Here is a 15339-nt window from a genome sequence, read left to right as displayed (position 1 = left end):
AGGAGATCAAAGCTGGTTTAGATTTCCTCACTGTTTTTCTCTCTGTGATCGGTCGGTGCAGAAGGGGAGGAGTCCTGGACGACCAATCAGGGCCTGTATCTGAGCATCAGCGTCATGTCCATCCCCTGTCTGAGTCCACACACACCTCACGGACTGGCTCCCAACACCAGGTACATGACCAGCAGCTCATCCTTGTGAGGATGTTAGTCAGCTGTGTTGAGACCTTGAACACACCACACTGCAGGTTCATTTCATCATGTTTCTCCTCCACTTCCTGTTTGTGACAGTTTAGCAAACGGCAGCGCAGCATTGATCGCAGTAGGAAACACTTCCAGGTCAGAGTTCATCAAACACCTGAAGAGATACAGCAGCTCTAGTGGACAGGTGAGAGCAGCTGTCACTCAACATCCCCACACTCTTTATTAAATACTACAGTGTTGTTTAGAATAAGACTACATGGGTTTGGGACAGGGTTTAAAATCCAGTATCAGAATCAGTATCATTTTGAATCTTTTGCTGGATCTTATTTTGTAGAAGCTGCCACTTGGTTTTAAAATTCCAGATATTGTCCAGACAGAAAACTAGATCCAAAATGGCCGACTATCTGACCCTAATGTGGACAGTGCTGTCTCACTCTTCACCTTGCTGTCCCGAAGGCTCCACCTCTCACAGGGCAAAAATAAACAAACTAGTTAGTGAGTAGATTAGCCTGTTTCTGCCCGGCCCGGCCTGAGAGACCGCACACTAACCCACTTACTATATATACTGACAGCGTGGCGTTCACTGTCCTGCAGAGTAAACAGGCTGTTTACTCACTGACCTACATCCTGTTAGCCTCCATCCTGATGGAGGAGGACGGACAGCTCAGAGTCAAACACGACAAGACGGGGCAGCCGACACGTAGCCATGACAACCTCAGATTGAACCTCACCTGAGTCAGACTTGTCAGGTGGAGAAAGGAAAGCAGAATTTCAGCAGTGTGTTGAAAAAAATCAGAAACATCCAAACTACTTTTCTGTAGTTTAAGTCCCAACTTACATAGCATACACACATACTCTGATGAAGGTCTAATAGACCGAAAACTCAACGATAAAGTGAAACACTGCATAGATACACGTGTGGAAATCTTTTCTACCAGTGTTGGAGCAAGCAAAAGCACCAACAACACACTGTAGAAATACTCTATTACAAGTACAAGTCCTGAATGCGAAGATAAGGTTGATCAGGAAAATGTACTAGAAATATTTAAAGTAAAAGTACTCAGTGCAGAGGAATTTCCCCTGTGGGTGTATATCTAAGGATATATTGTAAATGTAATAGTAAGAAAACTGTGCCGTCACATTAACCCAGAGCTGATGCGTGACATCATCACGTCTTGTTTTGTCTCACCAGCAGTCCAAACCTTAAAAATTATTCAGTTTACTGTAATTTAGGCAACAAATCATCATTTGAAACGCTCAAACTGTGAGATGTTTGACATTTTGGCATAAAAAGTGATCCAAATAATCAGTTATAAAAATGGTTGCATTCTTTTTTGGATGATTGCTTAATCAACAAACTCATTATTTAATTACTCATTAAAGATAAAATACTTCTTTATATATTTTGTATGCAGAGGCTTAATTGTTAAGTCATTAGGAACATTTCAAATTAATTTAGTGGAGTAAAAACTACAATATTTCCCTCAGACATATAGTTGAGTTGTAAATATAAAGTGCCATGATATGGAAATACAAAGTACTGATACCTCACATTTTTACTGAAGCACTGTACTTCAGTAAAAATGTACTTTAGTTACCTTCCACGTCTTGTTGCTCTAAAACAGATTACCAAACCTGTGAATGTGTTCTGAGATCAGCTTTATTCCAAGAAAATGAGATCAAACTTGATGAGGAAAGACAGACAGAGACAGACAGGGCGGAGAGAGGAACAGGCTGTCTGTCTCTCTGTTGGTCTTTGCTGCCCCCTGTTGGAGCATCATGGTGTTACAGCAGAGGACAGTGAACAGGGAGAAACCCAGTCACTCCTCTAGATGATCAAGCCGCTTAACAAGGATCTTAAGGCCTTGATCTTTGACCTATGACACACACACACACACACACACACACACACACACACACACACCTCTCCATCAGTCTTACTGTCTGATCTTCTGCAGTTCAGCTTCACATTCGTGGAGACGCATGCCGTGTCAGCGGTGAGGATACGCACGCGCTCTGTGATTGGCTGGTCGGAGGAGGACAGCGAGGAAGAGGGCGAGTCCAAAACCATGCCCATCATCCAATCAGAGGGACCCGCCTTCCCCTGGAACATCGATGGAGAGCTGGTAGAGATCGCTAACGAAGTGCTCATCAGGTAGAAATCATAAATTATAAATCAATATATTATTACACTGAGTGAAACAGGGCTGCAGCCAATTCTGGATGTCAGAATTTCCAAAATTGTCTTCAAATCTCTGTTGAGGCTACAGTGTGAAATAAAAAGTGATCAATTATCCATACAATAATGAAACCACCAGTTGAATAAAGTGCATTTGTGTGTGTGTGTGTGTGTGTGTGTGTGTGTGGTGTGTTCAGGGTCCACCCGCAGCTCATCACACTATACGGGGAGGACGTGGACGAGGCCGAGTCTACCGTCTCCTGCAGCTGCATCTGAGTCCAGTAGAGGGCGCTGCTGTGTTTGTGTTGGGACAAGAACGCTTCGCCATGGTGACCACAGTGACTCAACAGTGCCCTCTCTGTCATTACTGTTTCCATGACGATGTAAACTGACGTAGACGTTTCATTGAAAGCAGCAAAAACACTTGCCAGTAGCATCAGAGCTTTGCAGCTTCCTGTTTACATTAAAGCTGCATTAATTGATTTTTGTTTTTTATTTTTATTGATTACTGCAGCTTTAATAGCCTGTAAGCTAAAGCAGGATTCATAGTTGTGGGTCAGCTCTACGCTGTAGCCTACACACGTGGCCTACACCATTGTGAGCATTAATACTTGTGCTTTGGTGTGTCACTCTACAGTTACACTGGCAAACCGCTAGTCCGTGGTGGGGGTTCTGTGAAGTGCTGTAAAGTTTAGTTGATTCAAAACACACATTAAACACACATTAAACATGGCTTAATAGAGACAGTTTCAAACACAAGTACAAAAATCAGCTTCACTATTACTCGCAGCATTCACAGACAAACACTTGTCTTTATCTGGACACATTTTCCCCCACAAATACAACATGCTAATGTTTTTAGCACAAGCCTATGGCATTTTACATTGTATAGATTAGCCTAGTGGCTAGCGGACTCTTTCTCAACTTAATATGAAGCCAGGGACAACAGCAACATTTAACAAAGGTTTTGTTACAAAATTTGGCTCCATTACAACTCACAAGGTTCACTGACAAAACTACTTTCTTATACTAAACACATTTTCCAAACAATTATAACATGCTAACGTTATTAGCACAAGCCTATGACATTTTATATTGTATAAATTAGCCTAGTGATGAGCAGAGATTTCCTCTACTCCTATGAAACCAGGGACAACAGCAACATTTAACAAAGGTAACGTTACAAAATTCAGCTTCATTGCAACTCACAAGGTTCACTGACAAAACAACTGTCTTATACTAAACACGTTTTCCAAACAAATATAACATGCTAACGTTATTAGCACAAGCCTATGGTATTTTACATTGTATCGATTAGCCTAGCAACGTGCAGAGATTTCCTCTGCTCATATGAAGCCAGGATAAATCACACACAAGACTTATAATGCTATTTTTGTGGAGGCTTTATTGTCTGTGAAATAAAAGTTAGACAGAAATATAGAGAGGAGGTCTGCGTCGCCGTGACGTGTAGTTACATTTCTGTAGGGGTGCACGTCAGGCTACAGCATAGGGTGCACTGTAGGCTCTACATCAACACAGCGCCTACGCCGTAGGACCAGTGTCGTTTTGACGCAGAAGTATAAATCCTGCTTAACTTGTAAGCAACCTTTAACTCCAGACTGCCTGTACTTTATAATGTAGAAGTTTAGCACTTGATAGACCTGATTGATGAGGATACATACTGCTTTTTTTAAAGGAAATTATTGTTTACAATTTAACATATTTTAATGACTAGCTCTTCTAAGAGGACTTTAATATAATTTGTGTTGCCTATTTTTTATTTCGATTTTCATTGTGTTTTTTCTTGTCCAGTTTTTGGTTCTGCTGCAGAGAGCAAAGATTCATCTGTAATTCAGACTGTAAACACATGAGCTAAAATAGTGAACTGAATCTAACACTGTGAGGAGAAGAGTACATTTTTTAATGTATCGTTTTTGTTGTTGTTGTTTTTGTTGTTACTGTTAGATTATCGTTTTATGTTGGTGATAGTTGAGCATCTTTCTGTACAGATGAGCAGAACCACACTGGACGAGCCCAAAGTGTCCAAAGACTGTTAAAGTTTTATATTTCAATACAACCAAGGTGTTTTTTCTAGACGCTCTTTTAAGTTTTTTTACTGAGATAATGCATTTTGTTAGAGTAACAGCTGTGATCATGACAAAAGGAAAAACAAGTACACATTGTTTAAATAGAAAATCCTTCATTTTAATAGAAAAGTGTTGATAAAGCAGTGAGACTCTCCAGTGCAGAACAACGTTCACATAAACAAAAACAAACGATTAAAATATTAAAACATCTCTCTGTGTGATGTGCATTTGTATTAAACAGATAAACAGAAGGGAGGGTGGCAGCTTTTTTTTTTAAATGTCTGCATTCACAAAATACTGATGGTTAAAAACAATAATTTTTAATACTTTAAAATATCAAAAATTTCTTCAAGTAGTCTTTCATCGTTCAACCCTGTGGCTCAATTTGTTGCTGGCTCTGTCACGACAAGTTGCACCGTTTACTGTGTTTTCACACTGATAGTTTAGTTGGAATCCAGGAGCGCTTCACTGAAGGAGTTAATGACACTGAAGGTTTTTTTTTTTTTTTTTTGCTTTTTTTTTTTCAAAGCAAGGTGGCGACTAAGGAAGTATACCTATGCTTACCTGTAGAAGGAGATCTAAAGCCTCATTTCCATTGCATGCTTCGGCTCAACTCGACTCACTTTTGGCATCAGGTGCTTTCCTCAGTTTTGTTTTTCACAGCTGAGGGCACCCAGTCAGTGTAGGCAGCTGAAATATTATAGTTTTGTCATTTTTGTTAGTTTATTTTGTTGTTGTTTTGTTTTTAGTTGACCATTGTGTAGTTTTGCAGGCTGCCACTTTTTAATATCTGGGTGAAGTGAATTGAAAAACTGTGGTCGCTATTGACGGTAGCTTGGACATTTAAAAATCAAGGGTTTGTACAGAATGTTCTCTCTGACCAATCAGTGGTCTGCAGTGTTTTAACTCCACCACCAAGTATTGGTTCATCTCGCTTGAACCTCGACTGATGCAATACCAGATAAAGTACCAGGTGGTAGACTCGACTTTTGCCCATAGAAAACCAAAAAAGAACGGTTCCAAGTGAGTCAGGTCGAGCCGTATCACGAGTGGAAATGACTCATAACATCAGTGACTCTTATATTATCTTATACACTCAATGTCTTTTTACTTATATAATTTGATTAGGTAGCTCGAGAAGCGCTCTATAAATTAAATGTATAATTATTATTATTATAAAACTCACACAGGAGGAATGTCATGATTGCTACCCAAACAAAACTGAATTCTAAACAGTAAAAAACGCTCATACTTTGCCTCACAGGATGTTTGTTTGTAGGATGAAAATGGAAGAGAAGCATTTTTTATTTTCTTCAGGCAGTTGTGCTTTCTGCAATCGTGCGCACACGGCTGCTGGGCGTAGATTGTTCTCAGTCTTACATGCACACACTGAAGTGGTTTCCCTGAACTGTTTTCTTCACAGATGGTTAACAGGCAAACAATTTCCTCCTCTGTGGACTCTGCAGCTCTCAGTTCCTCTAGATGTCAGTGCGGTTAAGATGCTTGTTCACCAAAGTTGAGCACCACGTAAAAAACTTGCACCAATTTGCTTCACCTCAGTGAGCAAATCCATTGAAGTGAGGTGAATCTGCTACAAAATGTTGCTGTTTTACATGCTGGTGTGACGTCCATTAAAATATTTGTGCTGATTGTTTCCTAAGCCCTGTACCAGCACATCCAGGCAGCCAATACTGGACCAATTCTTCTGTCTGGACATCATCCAGTGTGTGTCTGCGGCACCAGTGCATTAAGTGTCGGTCAGCAGGTAAACAAAATGTGGTAAGATAATGTACAGAGACGTAAGGGAGGTTTTCCAGAGAGTTATGAGCCAATCACAGGCCAGGTTTCCGTCCCCTGAGATCATCAGAAAGTCACTTCCTTTGGTTTGATTCCTCTTACAGGAGTCAGAATGGCGATCATCAATAACTGTCACAGGTGATGCCGCATCCCAGGAAGCTCCAAGGCCCTTAAATTCCCTTTTTATCGATCCTCCATCCATCGCTGAATCTTATCAAGTCTTTAAACTTGTCTGTATTTGTGAAGGCACATTTGGCAAAATAGTTTGAAAAGGCACGTTCAGGTTCGGGTGTGTTCAGGAGGTGTTCACTTGAGACGTTTTATCATCCGTCACGCTCTTGTCAGGTCTGACTTGTTAAGAGTCAGATCAGCTGATCCAGTCTGGACAGATTTCATTGGCCGATGACGTTCAACAGCAGCGCTTACTACTGTTTTTGGACAAATAGGGTTGCCATATTTTCACACACAGCACTCCATCCATCCATCAGCACATGATGTCTCATTAAAACTGTCACACAGTGGTTAGAGGTGATGGTCCGGGTTAGGAAGTGCTCTCTCTTTTGTCATGTTTAGGAACATAGTCCCAGCTGTCTCTCTTGAACTCCTCCTCCTCCTTCTTCTTCTTGAACTCCCTCTTGAAGAAACCAGCCTGAGACACACAGGTAGACAAAGACATGAAGTGATGCTGTTATCTCTACTACAACCATTTTATAAAGTGATATGATATACTGTGCTTTATCTGTAGATCAACTGTAATTTACTGTTATTTATCAGTACAATTAAACTATGGTACAACAACCATTATATTGCAATATACACGCTGTAGTTAATATGTACCATTAAAATGTATAATACTTGAGGTTACCAGTATCTGTGCATTTTTTTGCAATATACTGCAGTTTATCATATGACAATGTTGAGATATACTGCAGTTTCATACCATTAGTACTATGAGTACTATTATATTGCAATATACTACAGCTTATCTATAAATTATATTGCAATATACTCATACCATTATGTTGCAATATACTACTGCTTATGTGAATATTATATTGCAATATACTAATATCATTACATTGCAATATACTAATGTCATTGTATTGCAATATACTAATACCATTACATTGCAATATACTAATACCATTATGTTGCAATATACTAATACCATTATGTTGCAATATACTAATACCATTATATTGCAATATACTAATACCATTATGTTGCAATATACTAATGTCATTGTATTGCAATATACTAATACTATTACATTGCAATATACTAATACCATTATGTTGCAATATACTAATACCATTATGTTGCAATATACTAATACCATTACATTGCAATATACTAATACCATTATATTGCAATATACTAATACTATTACATTGCAATATACTAATATCATTACATTGCAATATACTAATACCATTATGTTGCAATATACTAATACCATTACATTGCAATATACTAATACCATTATATTGCAATATACTCATACCATTATGTTGCAATATACTTCTGCAGTTTATCTGTACCATTATACTTTGATATGCTGCAGTTGATCAGTATATTATACAACATTATACAATATATTTAATGTAAAAAATTAGTATTTACCTTCCACAGACACCAGATGAGAGCAGCCAGGATCATCAGACCCAAAATTAAACTGATGACGATGATGAAGACCTTCACTGTTGTTGAGGGCTTCTGGGTAAAAACGGCTTCCACCACCACCTGGAATTGTACCACATATACAATATATGATTACTAGGAATAGCTCAAATATGCAGTAGATAGAGGTACAGAAACAGAAACACATTTCCAGGTTGAACTCATGGGTAAGATCAGTCCAGACAGTGGTCTTGTTTAACTCTACAGTTTTGTTGGTTCTTGGTTTTGAGTGGTATCGAGGTGTTTTACCTCTGCTACAGGTTGTTCGTGGATGAGGATGGTGTGAGGACTTTCTCTGGGGTTTGACATCATCGCTGTGCTCTCTATCCTCATGATACCATGACGACCCTGAGATGGAGACATGAAGACAGACATCAGGTTTTTTGAGAGTGTTTTATGGGTGAATGAAATGTTTGTGGGTATTTGTGTTTGCTCCCATTCATACAGGATGCGTTCAGGCACAGTGCTGAATGTAGGTCACCTGCGTTTTGGCAGCATTTCATCTAACATGAAAATGGACTTGAAGCTGAAGCTGAAAACGGTAATCTGTGTGCGTGTCGTGTGTTACCGGAGCTTGCAGAAGTACAGCAGGGTTCAGTTTGATCTCCAGTTGGATGTGGGTGTCTCTCCCCACGTCCAGGTCACCAAGGCGACACACCAACCGCTCACACAAATCATCACTATGGCTACAGAACTACACACACACACACACACACAGAGAAAATCATCAAAGTGTAATAGAGGTGATGGAGTAATAATTGTTGACTCCAACTTAAACTTCTCAGTTTCTCCACCACAAGTTATTAGCCACAATAGCGGCTAGCATAGCTAAAAACTTCAACAGACTTCATCAGACTTTGGTCACCAACAGGACTGACGAACTTTTCGTGCAACGTGATTAGGTAGTAACATTTCATCCCATATTCACCCTGTAGCCCAATGGACGCACTGACCACTTCTTTTCTTGTGCTACTGTTTAGCAGATGTAAGTTTAAAACCTCTGTCTTTAATTAAATCACTGATTTCATCAATGTCGTCCATTATCAAAATACAAAAGGATGAAAAGTAGCACAAGTATAAATACAAAACAAATTGATGTCAGACGGATAAAGATACCGATCAGAATGAGATTATATAAATAAATAAGATGGCTGGAGTATAGCATCTAGTTACCATGGAAATGGCTGAAACCTTTCGCTAAAGCATAAATCGAAAATGTCACATGGCTCCTCCCATAAATCAGACTTGACTTTACCCCGACAGAATTTAAAGCTCTGTGATTGGATGTTTCCTACAGCAATGCTTTCGAGGACTTAAGTGGACACAGTCTTCTACCAGTGGCTTTTTAACCAATGATGCAGCTGTGAGCATCGCATAATGTAGTTCTGAGAAAATGAATGTGTAGGGCTATATTTAGTGTGTGCGTGTGTGTACCATTCTGCGAGTGGAGGTGGACGAGAAGAAGAAGACAATCTGTTTGATGAAGGAGGCTTCAGGGACGTCGCAGTCCTCAACAACTGACATAGTTGTGTCACTGATCGAACACACACCCTGAGACGTCTGCAGAGAGAGAATTAATACATTATTATTTACCTCTAACATCCACTACTGATGGGTTTAATTTACCCTGACTGTGACTGCTACTGCTAACATCACTACTACTATTACCACAACTACTATTGTACCTCTACTGATACTTCTAATACTACTTCAACCACCACTGCTACCATTACCCAACCAGCAACCACCATGGCCAAAATGAATCAGAAAGTGAAGCCCAGCGCTCGATAATCGAACGTTAACACTTTTTGTGACACTGACTGAAATGTGTCCACAGCACCAAGTGTCAGGAAGCTCTGAGATGTCTAGATCAGATTATTAGTCTTGTATAATTATTCTTTGATGAGATAGATATTCAAATAATTATTTTCCAACATAAAACTATTTATTTATTTTGACGATTGTTTTGTTAAATGAATTTTTTTTTTTAAAAGCGGTCCATATTTCTTAAAGAGATGTACTGAAAAAATCATAAATGGTGAAGCCTGACATCTGCAGGTGAAAGTGGGAACTGAACCATTGGTTTAATTACTTTTATTGCTGCAGTTCGTCTAATGGCCACTAGATGCTGCTCCAAAACATTCTGACTGTTTTCAAATAAATGACAAAATCACTAAATTTCTCTCTAGAAATACTAAGTCATTTTGTTCACAGTGGATGACATCACTTCCTCTACTTTGAGTCTGAGTGAGGAATCACCATTAAATTACATTATATGACAGCTTATTAAAAGTTATTCAGCGACATGTTTTCCAAAATGTCATGTGTATCATCATCACACTCAGCCATGGTTTTTGTTGGTTACTAATCCCACCCTAGGCTCCAGCCCTTTTACCCAAGAATGGTTTCTCTGTTTCTGGCAGAGGTTCAGATACATAGGCCCAGATAACCTGCAACACAGATTCATGTCGGTTTATATGTGTATGTAATATAACTATCATCATGTTGACCTTATTTCCAAGTAACTGACAAAGATGACAACAAGAGGTAAACTCAAACACCAGCTATTGAAATGTCATCTTCAGACACCTGTGACAAACCACATAGATGCTACACATAGTTTTATACTGACAGAGCCACTTCTACCTCTGTTACAATTTCCAGTGTTACTGCTGTTCTGTTAGTAGTACTGGACTGGATGTACCTGCCAGTCGACCACCTGCAGCAATCTGTGTCGGTAAGGTGCGAGCATCTTCGGTAGCATGATGTCAACCACAGTATCTAGAGACCTGCTGGGACCAGAGTTTAACACCTGCAAATACAGAAACAACAGATACACCAGAAGAGATCAGATTTGACTTCTTACCTACTGGATTCGCTCACTTCATGGCATAATATCTTTGCAAAGGACCAACTATGGGACCAAACTCTGCTGGGTTTATATTTGGCTGCCACCAGTAGCAAAAACTGGAGTTTATGGACTGAAGGAGCACTTTCAGTTGGCCTCAGGAGTTTTGACAAAGCATTACACAACTCAGGAAGTGGAAGCAGAGCATTTACAGGCTGTTTAAAGCAGCAAAGGAGAGCTGCTGACCTTTACTGGGCGCAGAGCATGGAGGTGAAACAAGGTTCTGTTTAAACAAACCTAAAGGAACTTGTGAACCAGACTGACATTTACCTTGTATGTGTAGTTGAATCTTTCAGGGTAGCAGTCAACTGGAGTCGTGTCTTCATCTCCAAACACAAAGGAAGTGGGAGTCACAAATCTGCAAGACAGACAGACACAGACAGACAGACAGATGTCAGTGGTGACTGGTGATTATTTACCTGAAATGGGGCTACAGACACTGAGGGCTTTCACACTAACAATATTGCTGTCTAGCTTGGTGCGCTACCAGGCTTTTCACACTGGACTTTGCCCACACTGGCACAATCCTGACATATATATAATTTGTCTCTTTTCTCATCAAGCAGAAAAATCCGCAAGAAAACAAAACAAACCTTGGACTTCTACATTCATTCCTGTTATTCATGATAAAAGAAATTCTCCTAACTTGGTTGTAATATGTTGCTGTATTGTTTAATGCTTCTATGATAGTAATCGTAATGACAGTGTACAATAGTGCTTAAAAGGTTACCTATCTTGTTATTGACCACTTCTTTCTTGTCTCTTTGTCTCCATCTGTTGGACTGGACAAGTGGAGCTGGGAGCAGCTAATAATGTGATAATGTATAGGTGTGTCCTACTAGGCTACTGTACAACAATGTAAAAAGAAAGAAGTTGATAAAGTCGGAGCCAAAACTACTGCAACTGACCAGCTGCCACTGACAGTCCTACAGTCAGCGAGAAGCCACTCAACAGTTTTATCTGCAGCATCTCCACATGTCCAACATCTTTTAAAGTCTTCTTAAAATATATATGTTTATAAAAAATATTCAGAGAGGGGAAAGTGTACATGTATGGGCCATTGCAATGCTTTCTTAGTGTTCTGTCAGAGCTGAAATTTCATCTGCTATATTCAATAATCATCTCACCAGAGTGGTCATTCTGGGGAAGGAGAGGTCAGGTTCTTTATATAACAGATCAGATGCTGCCAGTTGCTATTAAATTTGTCTGTCGAGCCCCTTACGGAAAATTTCATCTTTTCCAACTCCAAGAAAGCCATGAAATAGGAGATGGGGCAGCGATTTCTTCCGCAAGCGTATTCTCCAACAGACTATTAAAGAGGTAAATCAGACTATGTTTGCTTGTTTTTTGCATCAAAAAAGGAAAAAATGATCCGCACACCGATAGAGCTCCCATTAATCCATGATTTATTTTCTGTCAAGTGACGTTTCGAGCAATGCAGGCTCCTCCTCAGACTTGTAAAGATGCTCAAGCAATGCAGGCCCTTCCTCAGACTGAGGAAGTCTGAGGAAGGGCCTGCGTTGCTCGAAATGTCTCTTGACAGAAAATAAATCATGGACTAATGGGAGCTCTATCAGTGTGCAGATCATTTTTTCCTTTTTTGATGCATGTTAGAAGTTTATGATCCAGCACCCTTTCAATATTTCTTTGGGATGCGCGTGTTATTATCTTTTTTCTGAGATTTGCTTGTTTTCTGGACACTTCTCTGCCACTTTCAGGTACATCAAATATAGCAATCTGTGGGGCAGGTTCTCTTACTTGTTCTAATATTACTGGAATAATTCTGACTCCAACATGACCAAAACATATGAGTGAGATTGCAATGACACTGGGAGCATCTGTCAGAGTATCAGCCATATTTGGTTATATCTCAGCAAGTTGAGCGCTGACTCACCCGTGGATGTTGACGTTGACTCCGTATTTCAGAGGAAGGAGGAGACTGGCGGAGTTGTCATGGAGATACTCCTCCCTCTCATAGTTATCACTGAAAACAGATTAAAAACATTTAATACAAGATCGAACATTTTGATAAGTTTGTTTTACTGTGAATGATTCTGTACTTTTACTTAAGTTAAAATTGTTCCTTTCTTTCCTTCTAGAGAGGAAGGGGTGTATCCTCACCTGCTGGTGCTGACATGAATCATGATGTCACCAGGTGTGCTGTTTTGGTTGACGTCCAGTAGGAAGCTGATATTCAACTACAACAAAAAGGAAATGTGTGAGTGTGTGATTTAAATGGTTTTAATGACTGACAGCTGCAGGACGATCACTTTCCCTCCTTCTTCGTCTTCTTTCAGAGTCTAAATTAGTTTCAAATGTTTTTATTGTGAAGCAGCTTTCAAATGTACAAGGTACAGACTGTGTTCACATGCTTCTTTTCCAAATGAAAAAAATAGAGGTAGGAAAACAGTACAATCGTACCGCACCATCATTCTCCATAACAACAAAGAAAACATGAGAAAAATAAGAATAAAATATAAAATAAAATAAAATAAAATAATAATCAAACAATTTCAAGAAATGAGCACACACACAAAATAATCCCTCCCAGGGCTGCTAGGGTCCTGTGTCTCCTGCTAGGTGGGAAACCAAAGGATGCCAGATCTTATTAAAATCTTCCTACTTATTATTGATTGCAAATCGGATTCTTTCAAGGTGAGTGTGTCCATTAGGTTTGTGATCCACATTTTCAATGCTGGGGTTTCTTTATCCTTCCAAAATAGTAGAACTAATTTTTTTGCAATAAGAAGTCCATATGCTACGAATTGTCGTTGAGGAGGCATTAGCTTCTTTATGTCCTTGGATGATCCAAAAATTATCGAAATTGGATCTGGGTTTATCTTGACTGCAAGTATTTTGGACATCCAGGTGAATATGTCAGTCCAGAATCCCTGTAATTTTGTACAGAGAGCATAACTGTGCAGCAGATTCCCTTCTTCCAAACTGCATTTGTCGCACAGCGGGGAGACTTCTGTGAAGATTCTGTGAAGCTTTTCCTTGGAATAGTGTAATCTATATATTATCTTAAATTGGATGAGACAGTGATGTGCATTTATAGAACAGGTGTGGATGTATGCTAGGCTCTCTTCCCAAATGTTCTTTCAGAGTCTAAATTATGCTCATTTTAAACTACAGCTGTCAACATATTGAAGGAAATTCCTTCTTGAAAGTGCTGCTCTGTCTGTTTCTGAGGGGAACTAAGACATTTAAGCAGTACATTTCACAATAATTACTCAGAAAAAACAACTGAGATATCGGAAATAAAGCAAATATCTGCTGATGAGACAAAAGCTGGAGAACAAAAAGTGCAGACACACTGGCTCAGTTATTCAAGTCCTCCTCAGGATGAATTACATCTGACATCTGATCTAGCACAATCATCAGGTCCAAATTTTTCGGATATTTCGGTTTGCCATCAATGACCTAAAGAACTAACAACATTCCTGTCAGCATCAGCTGCTGTTAGCAATTAGCTCTAAGTATCGCTGTGCCTCACAGAGTGGCTAACATGGCTGGAGACTCTGATATAAAACAATTTCAAAAACAGTGTGTGTGATTGACCGAGGCTTACCTGGGCGTGGGCTGAGAGGACGAGGCTGGTGATGCTGCAGTCAACACCTGCCTTTGTACTGTTGACTTCCTGTGTGACATCACAGCTGACCACGTTGTCCTGCTGCACGCACACAGACACACAGGCAGTTTGTTTAATGAGTTATTTGTGTTAAAGTCATAACACTTCACATTTATATGAAATCAAACCGTGTTATTGATACTATTTATGGTTGTATTTTTTATAGCAATAGCCATTCAGTTTATTTACATAATTAACCTTCTATATAGTAGTTTTTATCTTAACTGTGTCCTGTTGTTGTGGTAAAAACTACCTGCAGCATGAAATCAGTTTGACATGTCTCTTGGCATGATGGGAAAAGGCAAATTAGCGGCTGGCTTCTTTATTAAAACAATGTGAGTTTGTTTGGCTGCACTGTAACAGATACATCAGCTGCGCTTCTGTTGTATTTTTGACAAAGTAGCTGCCTAAGGATTGTTTGCAGCGTGTTCATAAACTCACGTTCTGCAGTACTTTAATGTAGTGGACGTTGTTGGGGAAACGTAACGTCAGTCGTGGCAGGAAGGCGTCGTCTCCAGAGTTCAGCACCGAGGTTTTCAACATGATGGTCTGTCCAGAGCCGAGAGGAAAGTACTGCTGCTGACTGATGACAAACAACAACAAAATAAAAATCAACAACAACATTGATGTTCAACTCATAACCAACATGAAAATACAGCTGCTCACTAATGACAATAACAAACACCAGGGCTGGGCGATAAAATTGATTTGAACATTAACCTCTGCAGAAAACTTTCCCCAATCACATCAAAGAAATAAAGGCTAGCACTGATAACAGCACTGCCAGTAGTATTTCAACAACCATATTGCTTTAAAGGAACAGGGTAACATTTTTAAATCTGCTTATTTGTTTACTT

The 15339-nt window shown here is 39.5% G+C and overlaps 2 protein-coding genes across 2 annotated transcripts in view; one reads left to right on the top strand and one right to left on the bottom strand.

The window, feature by feature from the left end:
- The window catches only part of cerkl (CERK like autophagy regulator), a 33468-nt gene extending 28796 nt beyond the window's left edge, over positions 1-4672 (top strand). Inside the window, exons 11-14 of the mRNA XM_033617152.2 lie at positions 62-170; positions 288-384; positions 2159-2355; positions 2577-4672. Of these exons, the coding sequence (XP_033473043.1) occupies positions 62-170; positions 288-384; positions 2159-2355; positions 2577-2655 (482 nt within the window). The 3' untranslated portion in view covers positions 2656-4672. The remainder of the gene's footprint in view (positions 1-61; positions 171-287; positions 385-2158; positions 2356-2576) is intronic.
- Positions 4673-5089: 417 nt separating this feature from the next.
- The window catches only part of itga4 (integrin alpha 4), a 29053-nt gene continuing 18803 nt past the window's right edge, over positions 5090-15339 (bottom strand). The window contains exons 19-29 of the mRNA XM_033617947.2: positions 14924-15065; positions 14423-14524; positions 12973-13049; positions 12746-12835; positions 11122-11209; positions 10648-10755; positions 9378-9503; positions 8512-8637; positions 8193-8291; positions 7887-8006; positions 5090-6912 (exon numbers count right to left, since the gene is read on the bottom strand). Coding sequence (XP_033473838.2) covers positions 6805-6912; positions 7887-8006; positions 8193-8291; positions 8512-8637; positions 9378-9503; positions 10648-10755; positions 11122-11209; positions 12746-12835; positions 12973-13049; positions 14423-14524; positions 14924-15065 — 1186 coding nt within the window. The 3' untranslated portion in view covers positions 5090-6804. The remainder of the gene's footprint in view (positions 6913-7886; positions 8007-8192; positions 8292-8511; positions 8638-9377; positions 9504-10647; positions 10756-11121; positions 11210-12745; positions 12836-12972; positions 13050-14422; positions 14525-14923; positions 15066-15339) is intronic.

This window comes from Epinephelus lanceolatus, chromosome 14, assembly GCF_041903045.1.
Source record: "Epinephelus lanceolatus isolate andai-2023 chromosome 14, ASM4190304v1, whole genome shotgun sequence".
Lineage (NCBI taxonomy): Eukaryota > Metazoa > Chordata > Actinopteri > Perciformes > Serranidae > Epinephelus > Epinephelus lanceolatus.
Note: the sequence above shows the minus strand (reverse complement) of the source record. Positions and strands in the feature narration are given on the sequence as shown.